Raw genomic sequence first — 11,453 nt, 5'->3', positions numbered from 1 at the left:
ACAGATGTCGGAACAGGCAGCATGGAGCCCAGGGTTCACACTGAGGGTCTTTTTTTTTTTTTTTTTTTTGAGACGGAGTCTCGCTCTGTCGCCCAGGCTGGATTGCAGTGGCACAATCTCGGCTCACTGCAAGCTCCGCCTCCCGGGTTCACGCCATTCTCCTGCCTCAGCCTCTCCGAGTAGCTGGGACTACAGGCACCCGCCACCATGCCCGGCTAATCTTTTTTTTTTTTTTTGTATTTTTAATAGAGACGGGGTTTCACCATGGTCTCGATCTCCTGACCTCCTGATCTGCCTGCCTCGGCCTCCCAAAGTGCTGGGATTACAAGCGTGAGCCACCGCGCCCGGCCCACACTGAGGGTCTTAAACAGCCTTCCAGTAGCAAGTGATGAAGCAGTGGAAAAAGACATGCCCGAGAGGCTGGGCGTGGTGGCTCACACCTGCAATCCCAGTGCTTTGGGAGGCTGAAGAGGGAGGATCACTTGAGCCCAGGGGTTCAAGACCACCCTGAGCAATACAGGAAGACCTTGTCTCCCTTTAAAGAGAGAGGCCGGAGAAGTAAATGCTGTGGAGCAGATGATGCCCGGGAAACCTGCCTGCTCCAAAGCTGGTCTCTGCCTGTTGGTCCTCTGCCTGGGCCCGGCTCCCACAGCCCTTCCTGAGGTTGCGGTACATACAGGTGGTGATAAGACTCCCATCTGCGATGAGATGGCCCTTGGACCTGGGGAGGTGGAGCCCTTCAAATACAGTCCCAAACCAGGCTGTGAATCCACACAAGCTGTCTGGCTCAGGATGTTTTTTGTATCTATCATCTGCACCTGAGGGAGAGGCCAGTATCTTGGCTGGGAAGGAGAGCAGTGTTGAGACCACAGTGGGCCTTTTTTCTTTTTCTCTTTTTTAGATAGGATCTCATTCTGTCGCCTAGGTTGGAATGCAGTGGTGCAGTCTTGGCTTCCTACATCCTTCACCTCCTGGGTTCAAGGGATTCTCGTGCCTCAGCCTCCTGATGTACCACCACACCCAGCAATTTTGTATTTTTAGTAGAGAAATGAAGCTGTCAGTAACTTACCCAGGGCCAACTTAGTTGGGAAGAAATTTAAACAAGAGCAATCTGCTCTAGGGCCCACGTGCATTTGCTCCTTGACACAGAGTACCCCACAGCTATAGAACGGGACCAAAGCCTCCTGGACGCACAGACCAGGCTGCTCTTGAGGGAAGGGCCCCACCCTCCTCAGACCCCCAGGCGTGCTCAGCTACACTAACAGGGCCCCATCCTTGATTCTGCCCAACAAGGCCAGCCCCGTGGGTCCTGACCACTCAACTGAACTCCAGAAGCTTAGTAATGAATTCTATCCCCAGAAGCCGGTATCACCTCAGCTCTAAAATAGGAATACTGGTGCTCTAACTGGCCAGCGTTCCCCACTCTAAAATCCTGCAGTAACGAGGAACAGAATACAGATGTGGAGAGCAGCCAAGGCCAGAGGTTTGGCCCCCAAAGGAACCCCATCCAAGCCTCGCTCAGCTAAGGTTTCCTGACAGGAGGGGAAGCTGCCAGCTGAGCTGAGGCCCACACAGGACCAGGCAGGGCACCACTCTGTCCTGAGGGCATGGGTGAGAAGGCAGCACTTCCCCAACTTCAGGACACGGGAACAGACTGTCAGGCTGAAATACGCGAGTCCAAAGCCACACGGTTTATTGAGGGGTGGGGCCAAGTGGGCTCTGGTGGCCAGAGTGGGCTATGTGTCACAGTCCTCAGGGACAGCAGCTGTGATGATGAGGGAGGGCTCCAGGACACCTGGGCTGGTGAAGCTCTCCTCTGCACACAGTCTCTGGCCAGGGAGCTGGGAGGCCAGGCCGCCCTGGGCCAGGGACTCCACAATGACCTCTGCCGAGCCCATCTCCAGCTCTGCAGGCGGCTGCAGTGCCACCACCACCATCTTCTCATCCTCGATGATCAGGTTGCGGAGCTTGCGCTGTCGCGGGTTGTAGTTCTCCACCCGGTCGTGGATCTCCATGTGCCTCCGCAGGTGGGCCTGGCGGGGAGGGTGAGCTCAGGACTTCGGGGGATCCCGGGGTAGGGGAACGGGCCCGGGCCCTGGCCTACCTGTCGGGTAAACTTGTAGCCGCACTCAGTGCACTCAAACTTCCTCACCCCCTTGTGCCGTCTGACGTGCACACGCAGTTGCTCCACGGCTGCAGGAGGGAGGAGAACACGGAGGGGATCGTGCAGGAGCCCCTGGACCCTCGAGGAAACCCAGCAGGAGGTTGGGACAGGCAGCAAGGGAGGGGACCAGTGGTTTACAAGTGCTGCACAGGTCCTGCCAGGCTCTCCAGTGCCACCCAGGGTCACTACTGCACAGGACACCCCTGCCTTCAAAGGAGGTCCACTCTCAACTCTACCATGTGGGGCACAAAAGAGGTTCACTGGCAAGAAAGGAGCGTTTCCTCCTCAGAGACCCTCCAACTCGGATGAGCAGGAAATGGCTCTCCCAGGGCTGCCCAGGTACCTTTGAAGGTCTTGCCACAGATCTGGCAGAAGTGGGGCCGGCCCTCCTGATGGCGGCTGGCCACGTGCCTCAAGAGGGGCCCCTTCTCAGTGAAGCGCTGTTCACAGAACTCGCAACTGAAGGGCCTTTCCCCGGTGTGGGTGCGGTTGTGCTTGTCCAGGCTGGCTGCAGGCACAAGGCAAGAGCTCAGCCTGTGGCCTTGGCCTCGGGATGGGGAGTGGAGGGGAGGGGCGGGGCGTACCTCACCTTGGGTTCGGAAGGTCTTGCCACAGAGGTGGCACTGGAAGGGCTTCTCGCCCGTGTGTGTGCGCAGGTGCATGTTGAGATTGGCCTTTTGGGTGAAGGCGTGGCTGCAGAACTCACATACATGTGGCCTCTCGTTCCTGTTAAGGTGGGGACATGGGGCAGAGGCCATCACCAAGGGAAGTGACCCCTTCACTCTGCTACAGCTAGGAGCATGCCTGGTGGAAAGAGGGCTTTGGCAGTGCTAGGAAAGGGGCACCACCTCCACCCTGAGAGTAGAAGGACAATCTTATGAGCAGGGAGTCACAGGAAACTAAGGAAGCTCAGAATCTGCCCCTGGGGGAACAGAGGCTTGTCTGAGCCTGAAACATCTGCCCCCAGCCTCTCTGCCTGGCATAGCTGCTTGCCCCTCAGGTCCCACTACCCCAGAGAGGCTGCAGGCACTAGATTCAGGGTGGAGGCCGAGGGCACACTCATCTGTGTAAAAGTCAGCAAACTCTGTCTTCCCTGCTGGTGCAAGCCGGGGCTGGCAGCAGGACTGGGCCCCAGGAGGGAACGGGCGACACGCACCTGTGCTTGGCCTTGATGTGCATCTGCAGGCCATTCCGGCTCGAGGCCCGATGCCCACACTCCTCACACACAAACAGCTTCTCACCACGGTGCTTGAAAGCTTCATGCAGCTGCAGCTCTGTCCGAGACAGGAAGCACTTGGCGCAGGTGGGGCACTGCAGGCAGACCAGGCAGGCAGAGGGAAGGACCAGGGCCAGGGTGAGAGCAGGGAAGAGCTGCCTGGGAGACCCACAAGCCCCCTCCCCCTGAACAACAGAAAGTACATGGTCGGCTGCCCATTCTGGGCACAGCTCACTCTTGCTCATGCCAGCATCAAAGCATGCCCAGCCCTCCCTGTCACTTACTGCATGGGGCTTGGGGGCTCCATGAAGCTTGATCATGTGGCTCTGCAAGTCCTTCTTCTGCATGAACTGCTGGGAGCAGGAGGAACACTGAAAAAGAGGCCCACAGTCACCTCCAGGGCGGCCTGCACCCATGAAACCCTGCCACCCACCCTTGGGCTGTAGGGCAGGAACTAGAGGGAGGCCCCAGTGAGATGATTCTGGGAGGACCACTGATGTGGTGTGAAGGATGGTGCAAAGGAGGGCCCTCAGGGCTCAGCTGCCCAGAGGATGCGAAGCCTGTCCTCCATGGAAAGAAATAAGGGCCTAATAAGGACCCTGGAGGTGAGGCTGCAGACAGTAGCCCTGCCTAGATAAGGGGGCACTGGACAGGCAGGGAAGGCAGGCTCCCTGACAGCTACTGTGAGGGAGGTGCCTGATAGCAGCCCACGTAAAAGGCTCAGCAGGAAGGATCCTGGGGCTACCCACCCCTGGCCCTGGAGACAGGCCAAGCCTGACCTTGTAGGGCATCTCCCCTGTGTGAGACACCATGTGCACCCGCAGCTCCATCCTTCGGCGGAATGTCTCCTGGCACACAGAGCACGTGAAGACCTGGCAGTGTGAGGGGCAAGCAGGGCCGGCATCAGCAGGGGCCTCTGCCTACAACAGCAGCCTCTGCCTGGGCTTCTGCTTGCTGCTGGGAAGAGTCTGCCTGAGGGGGGGGACGCTAGGGTGGGAGAGGGCAACACGTAACCTGCCTGGCCTGACCGTCACTGAGTGCTGCAAGCCCACCACACACCAGGCCCTTCTCAGGCCCAGACAGACTGGGGGCAGGGTCCGAGTGGCCTCACCCACAGTCCCTGGCCCTAGTGGCTGCTGACAGGCCTCTAGGAAGAGTGGGTCTGGGTTTCGGCGGGCCCTGACACAGAAGCCAGCAGTGGGGTTGCTGGGGGTGGCCAGGGGGCCTTTTCCAGCTGCCATCCCCTGTAGAGGCTCCCCTTCTCCAAAGCCAAGGTGGAGGTGGGCCAGGGGCCTAGGAAAGCCAACCCCAAATGCCTCCCACAGAGTCCCTCCTATGCCTGTCCCTTCCGCCCTCAGGACCTGTGACCCCACCTGTACCAGGGCATGGACTTCATGACATCCAAGGACCCCACAGCTTTCCTGAGTTTACAGTACCCCTCTCAGACAGTCTGGGGCCCTTCCCGGATGGCACGAAGACAGAGAGGCCAGTGTGCCCTGCCCACAAGTACCTGGGCCAGCTCCCAAGTACCTGTTCCGAGCGGTTCATGCAATTCCGGGCTTCATGCTCCAGGAGGTTCTCCTTCCGAAAGTAACACTTCCCACATTTGGGACACTCAAAGGGTTTCTCCCCAGTATGTTTCCTGCCAGGAGAAGCCACAGGGGTGGGGGCGCTGAGAGGGTTTCCCATCTCTCCCTCACCGAGGGCCCCCTCTGGGTCCCTTCTAAGGGGAACAAGTGTTCTGAGGTGACACCAGCTGGTTAAGGTGCAGGGACAAGCCCAGAAGCCTCCCCCAGCATGGAGACTCCGCAAGGGACAGTGCCGTGGCAAGAAGCTCACACAGGTCCTAAGAGGCTGCTGTGGATCTGACCAGCACAGAGGTCGATGGGGAGGCCCAGCTGACCGCATTCTGTCTAAAGGCAAAAACAGATCTTGGGTCCTGACTATTGGAGAAGCAACTCAGTCTTCCCAGAGCTTCAAACCCATGGCCAGATCCTCACCTGACTCCACTGCCCCACTGAGGCCAGCAATAGCTTCTCCCGGGTAGCCAGGGGAGCTGCCCATCTGGTCTCCCCACTCCATGACTGCCTCCCCCACAGGTTTCATTTCAGGAGCCAGAAGGACCCTTTGGTTTAAGTCAGACCTCAGTACCTCTTGGCTCACGTATCCCCAGTGCTTCCCCATTCAGAGAAAGGGCCCAGGAGGCCCATCAGGGTGCAGGCAGCCCTCCCCTTGCCTGCTGCTCTCCCAGGGTGTTGTCTGGCCACCTGGATCAGGCATGTGCCTCCTTGCTGCCTGTCACGCCCCCAGGATCCTCCTACCCCAGCGTCCTGGCTCTTCTCTCTGCCCAGATGCTCCCTAGTCACCCACTTGGTCAACTTCCTCACCTCCCTTGAGTCTTTGCTTAAATCTCACCTTCTCAGTAAGACTCTAGAGACCCTGGCTACTTAAAATCACAATCAAACCCCACCCACAACTCCCCAGCTCCTTGGCCCGCCTCTGCTTTTTCTTCTTCCACAGCACTTCCTCATAGTCTACTGCAGGCAGATGGACTTATCTGCACTGCCCGGCAAGCAGGTCGGCTGCACAAGGACCTTTGTTTAGTTCCCTTAAATGCATCCCAAGCACCCACACAGCCTTGCTGGCCACCTGGTAGACTGCTGAATGAATGAACTAAATGAACTCGACCTCAGAGCCCCTGTGCAGCCTGCGACAGCTCCTCCCACCTGCCAGAGGCCAAGCATCTCTCTCATCCTCTTGCTCTACAGCAACTTTCTTCATCCCCCATCAAAATGACTTCATGAAGCCATCCCCTGCCAGTTCAGGGCCAGTCCAGCAAGCTGAAGTCCAAGGAAGGGATGAAAACTGCCTGAGTCTTACCCCAGCAGAGTACTTGAGAGCGAGCATCCAGCAGCACACAGGCTGCCCCAGGACCCCCCGACACTGGGGTTATCCTAGCATTCCACTGGCAGCAGCTGCCGGAACATGGTGCATGCGGACAGCAAACAGGTGTCCCCCTAGCTCCCATTCCAGGTGATTACTAGTGTGCTGCCCAATCTGGCTTGGCAAGAAAACACACCATGATAGACTAGTGATGTCTTGGCTGGGAGTGGCAGGATTGGAAGGCATGTCACTGGGCCGCCATCCCCACAGGCCTTGCAGGGACTCCAAAGCAGTGCTGCCCAAGGTGACTCTCCACAATGATGGAAATGTGCTATGTCAGCATTGCCTGATTCAGCCACCAGGAGACACGTGGTTCCTCACCACTTCAGATTTGGCTAACATATCTGAGGAACTGAATTTTTTTTTTTTTTTTTTTTTTTTTTTGAGACGGAGTCTCGCTGTCGCCCAGGCTGGAGTTCAGTGGCAGGATCTCGGCTCACTGCAGGCTCCGCCCCCCGAGGTTCACACATTCTCCTGCCTCAGCCTCCCGAGTAGCTGGGACTACAGGCGCCCGCCACCTCGCCCAGCTAATTTTTTGTATTTTTAGTAGAGACGGGGTTTCACCGTGTTAGCCAGGATGGTCTCGATCTCCTGACCTCGTGATCCACCCGCCTCGGCCTCCCAAAGTGCTGGGATTACAGGCGTGAGCCACCGCGCCCGGCCTGAATTTTTATTTAATTTTAAATTTTAAGTTAAAATAGCCCCTGGGGGCTGGGCACGGTGGCTCAAGCCTGTAATCCCAGCACTTTGGAAAGCCAAGGCAGGTGGATCGCAAGGTCAGGAGTTCGAGATCAGCCTGGCCAATATGGTGAAACCCATCTCTACTAAAAAGTAAAAAAATGGCTGGGCGCGGTGGCTCACGCCTGTAATCCCAGCACTTTGGGAGGCTGAGGCAGGCGGATCACAAGGTCAGGAGTTCGAGACCAGCCTGATCAACATGCTGAAATCCCATCTCTACTAAAAACACAAAAAAAAATTAGCCAGGTGTGGTGGCGCGTGCCTGTAATCCCAGCTACTCAGGAGGCTGAGGCAGGAGAATCACTTGAACCCGGGAGGCAGAGGTTGTAGTGAGCAGAGACGGAGCCACCACATTCCAGCCTGGGCGACAGAGGGAAGACTTCATCTCAAAAAAAAAAAAAAAAAAAGGTAAAACAATTAGCTGGGCGTAGTGGTGCGCACCTGTAGTCCCAGCTACTGAGGAGGCTGAGGCAGGAGAATCGCTTAAACCTGGAAGACAGAGGTTGCAGTGAGCCGAGATCATGCCACTGCACTCCAACCTGGGTGACAGAGTGAGACTGTCTCAAAAAAAAAAAAAAAAAAAAAAACAGGCTGGGCGCAGTGGCTCACGCCTGTAGTCCCAGCACTTTGGGAGGCCAAGGCAGGTGGATTACAAGGTCAGGAGTTCAAGACCAGCCTGGCCAAGATGGTGAAACCCAATCTCTACTAAAAATACAAAAATTAGCCAGGCGTGGTGGCAGGCACCTGTAATCCCAGCTACTCGGGAGGCTGAGGCAGAAGAATCACTTCAACCTGGGAGGCGGAGGTTGCAGTGAGCCGATCTCATGCCACTGCACTCCAGCCTGGCAACAGAGTGAGACTCCGTCTCAAAAAAATTAAAATAAAATAAAATAAAATAATAAAATAAATAATAAAATAAATAAAATTAAAAAATATAAAATAAAATAAAATAAAGTAAAATGAAATGAAATGAAAAACAACATAGGCTGAGCGTGGTGGCTCACACCTGTAATCCCAGCACTTTGGGAGGCCAAGGCGGGCGGATCACAAGGTCAAGAGATTGAGACCATCTTGGCCAACATGGTGAAACCCCGTCTCTACTAAAATACAAAAAATCAGCCGGGTGTGGTGGCATGTGCCTGTAATCCCAGCTACTTGGGAGGCTGAAGCAGAGGAATCACTTGAACCCAGGAGGCAGAGGTTGCAGTGAGCTGAGATCGTGCTACTGCACTCTAGCCTGGTGACAGAGCAAGACTCCAACTCAAAAACAAAAAACAAACAAAAAACATAAAATAGCCCCTGGGGGCTGGGCATGGTGGCTCAAACCTAGAATTCCGGCACTTTGGGAGGCCAGGGTGGGTGGATCGATTGAGCCCAAGAGTTTGAGACCAGCCTGGGCAACAGAGTAAAACCTTGTCTCCACTAAATGTAAAAATAAAAATTTTAATAGCTCCTGGAGTTCCTGATTACTTTATTGGACACTGAAGGTTTAGACAAATAGACTTTAATGACTCACTGACACCCCAGAGTGAACACTTCCCTGGAAACACAGGTAGCACTGAACCAAGGCTTGGCGTTGTGGCCCAAAGCCCACACTGCCAGGCTTCAGAAACACCTAAGGTTGGGCCCCAGCTCTAGCACAGGGGCCACAGGTTTCTCATTCTGTTAGCAGAGGCCAGCTGGAGGTCAAGGTCCACAGTGGGTGGAACCTGTTGACAAGATGTACACAAACCCATCTCCAACCAGAGTACTCACAGGACAGCCAGGAAGAAGAATCCAACCCAAAGCAGGCTCCCACTTCCTGATTATCAGAGGTGTGCCAAGGCCAGGCACTATGTGGGTCTGAGATGGATCCCCCAGCCCCTATACCTCACCCAGAAGTGGGAAGTGTAGGACCCCTCCCCCGACGTGGGAATGGCAGACAGGAAAAGAAAATAGAAAAACAGAATGTTTACCTGTTGTGGACTTTTAGATAATATTTGCTGAGGAACTTTTTATGACATGTGGGGCATTCGACCGGCACCGCTGTACCTTTTCTGTTCTCAGCAGGCTCAGCTGCTAGGGAGCCCGCACTCAGGGCTGGCTCAGCTGCACAGGGCTTTCGGATTACATTTGACTTCCTCCTGGTCAGCACAGCCTCAGGCTCAGACATGTAATCGCCATCCCCATCGTCCTCCACTTGAACCACCACTTCCCACTAGAGCACAATAGGCAGCAGGAGGGGGTGGCGTCACCAAATGAATCAGCAGGAGTTGTAGGGACCCAGCTCCAGTTCCATCCCAAGCCCCAACCCTAACAAGTCCCTTCATCAGACACTGTTCCTTCAGGGGCCCAAGGCAGAGCATCTGAATCTTGGATTCTGAGGAAAGTGGCTGTGTTTGTGGGGAACTGGAAGCTCGGCTGGAAACACTGCCCTGGGGAAACACCTGTAACCCTGATGCTGCCCACTCCTCTCAGGAAGGTGGCAACCATGAACAGCTGGGGCTTGCAGAAAGGTCAGCCTAAGGTCACCAGCTTCCTTTGTTTGGTTAAAGTCTGTTCCAAACCCACATTAACAGAGATTGTCTTAAGGTACACATATTTTTTTTTTTTTGAGACAGGATCTTGCTCTGTCGCCTAGGCTGGAGGGTAGTGGCACCATCTCAGCTCACTGCAACCTCCACTTCCTGGGCTCAAGTGATCCTCCCACCTCACCCTCCCGAGTAGCTAGGACTACAGGTGTGTGCCACCACACCCAGCTAATTTTTGTATATTCTTTGTACAAATGAGGCCTCGCCATGTTGCCCAGGCTGGTATCGAACTCCCAAGCTAAAGTGATCCACCCCCCTTGGCCTCCGAAAGCGCTAGGATTACAGGTGTGAGTGGGCCATCACACCCAGCCCAGGGTCTCTATTATACCAAAAAAGTGTCTATTCCCAGTCCCAACACCCTGGGCACAGTACCTCATTACTGCCGCCCTGCAGCTGGGCACCTTCAGCCTCGAAGGGCCTTGGGGGCACTTTGCAGTCCTCGGGTTCCTTGTCCTCGGAGAGACAAGGCTTCAAGGCCTGCTTGAGTTTCCCACAGAGGGAGGAGGGGCTCTCACTCTGAGCTGGGGAATGGAGCTGGGGCCTCTGAGGACTATGACTGCCTCTGGGCTCCTGATCCCTGGGGACTAGACCCAGAGTCCTCGAAACTTCCTCTTCTTCCAAGCCTGCCGGCTCCTTGACGTGGCTGTTCACATTCTGGGAGGCAGGGGGCCCCAGCCCACTCTGGCCACCTGCTGCCTGTCCCACTGAAGTTTTGGGCTTGAAGCTCTGGCACAGCTCTACAGCCTCTGGCATTCGCAACTCCCTGGCTGCCAGGAGCAGCTGATCCCGATTCCCTGAGGTGAGAGCGAGGTGACCAGTGTAGAAAAAGTCCAACAAGAGGCCAAAGATCTCAGCGAAGCCAGCAGGGAGGACGACACTGCCCCCTGAGCCATCTCCGTAGAGGCTCTGGAAGAAGTGACTGCAGCAGGCAAGGACACTCCAGTGCGCCTTAAACACCAGGCCCCCCACGTCCAGAGTGGCGTCGCAGTACTGGCCCTTCTCCCGCTGCTTGTTGAGCTCCTGCAGAACCCTCACACTGTGCTGGACGAAGGAGCCGTCCATGGTCTGGAGGGCAGGGAGGCAGAAGTGACACCCCGGCCAGCCCAAGCGAGGGTATGCAAGAGAAAGCCCCTGGAGTCAAGAGAGAGAAACGGGAAGTTGGCCTCTACTCAAATAATCACATTTATCAGCACGAGGGCTTGGGTCAGGGTGAGGGGTGCACGCGGAGGGCTGGAACACACTGACAGCCTCCCGGGGGCCATATTGGATTGGCCAGGGGGAGATGCTGAAGGGGGGCCAGGGTCGTGAAGAAGCGCCTGGTGGGAAAAATCCAAGTTTGGGGAAAGGAGACATGAGATGAGCGCGAACTGACTGGCCCGGCACAGTGAGAGGATCCTGGACGGGGGAGGACGGCGGCCGCGGAAAGGTGAGCGGAGCCCACGCCGCGCCCACAGGTCCCAAGTGGCCGAGCGGAAGGCAGCCACGGCGGCCCGCAGCCCCTCCTCCCTCACCCCGCGCCCTCCTCACCCGGGCAGGTCCTCCCTGAACTGGCCCCACTGGCCCCCTGCTCCGTCGCCTCCACAGCCCACGAACCTACTGCCTGGCTATGCGTGCCCGCCAACCGTGAGGAGACCCCACCGTCTCCGCGCCGGACGTGACGTCAAAGCGCGCCGGCCATGAGGTGCGCCTCGGAAGCGTAGAGCTTCTAGCTCCGGCCCCCGAGGGCGGGGCCCCGCAGAGAACGGCCAATGGGATGCAGGGACGAGGCCTCGCCCTGTTCTTTTGGCGCTGGGCCCGCCTCCGGAGTTGCCTAGCAACGTCA

At 56.5% G+C, this 11,453-nt stretch overlaps 1 protein-coding gene across 2 annotated transcripts; it reads right to left on the bottom strand.

Moving 5' to 3' along the window:
- Positions 1-1,668: 1,668 nt before the first annotated feature.
- Positions 1,669-11,299, bottom strand: ZBTB48 (zinc finger and BTB domain containing 48). Of its 2 annotated transcripts, none has more exons than XM_003274329.3 (11): positions 11,159-11,299; positions 10,004-10,762; positions 9,017-9,258; positions 4,911-5,022; positions 4,160-4,252; positions 3,665-3,751; positions 3,321-3,475; positions 2,754-2,890; positions 2,508-2,672; positions 2,105-2,193; positions 1,669-2,033 (listed from the first exon to the last, which is right to left on the bottom strand). In XM_003274329.3, the coding sequence occupies exons 2-11, from the start codon at positions 10,691-10,693 to the stop codon at positions 1,737-1,739; spliced, it is 2,067 nt and encodes a 688-aa protein (XP_003274377.1). In that variant the 5' UTR covers positions 10,694-10,762; positions 11,159-11,299; the 3' UTR covers positions 1,669-1,736. The 2 variants fall into 2 exon arrangements, with proteins under 2 accessions (XP_003274377.1, XP_030661314.1); XM_030805454.1 differs by having other exon boundaries at positions 10,004-10,763; positions 11,246-11,277.
- Positions 11,300-11,453: the final 154 nt, after the last annotated feature.

This window comes from Nomascus leucogenys, chromosome 24 (assembly GCF_006542625.1).
Source record: "Nomascus leucogenys isolate Asia chromosome 24, Asia_NLE_v1, whole genome shotgun sequence".
NCBI lineage: Eukaryota > Metazoa > Chordata > Mammalia > Primates > Hylobatidae > Nomascus > Nomascus leucogenys.
The sequence above is the reverse complement of the archived record's forward strand: the minus strand, read 5'-3'. Positions and strand labels throughout refer to the sequence as shown.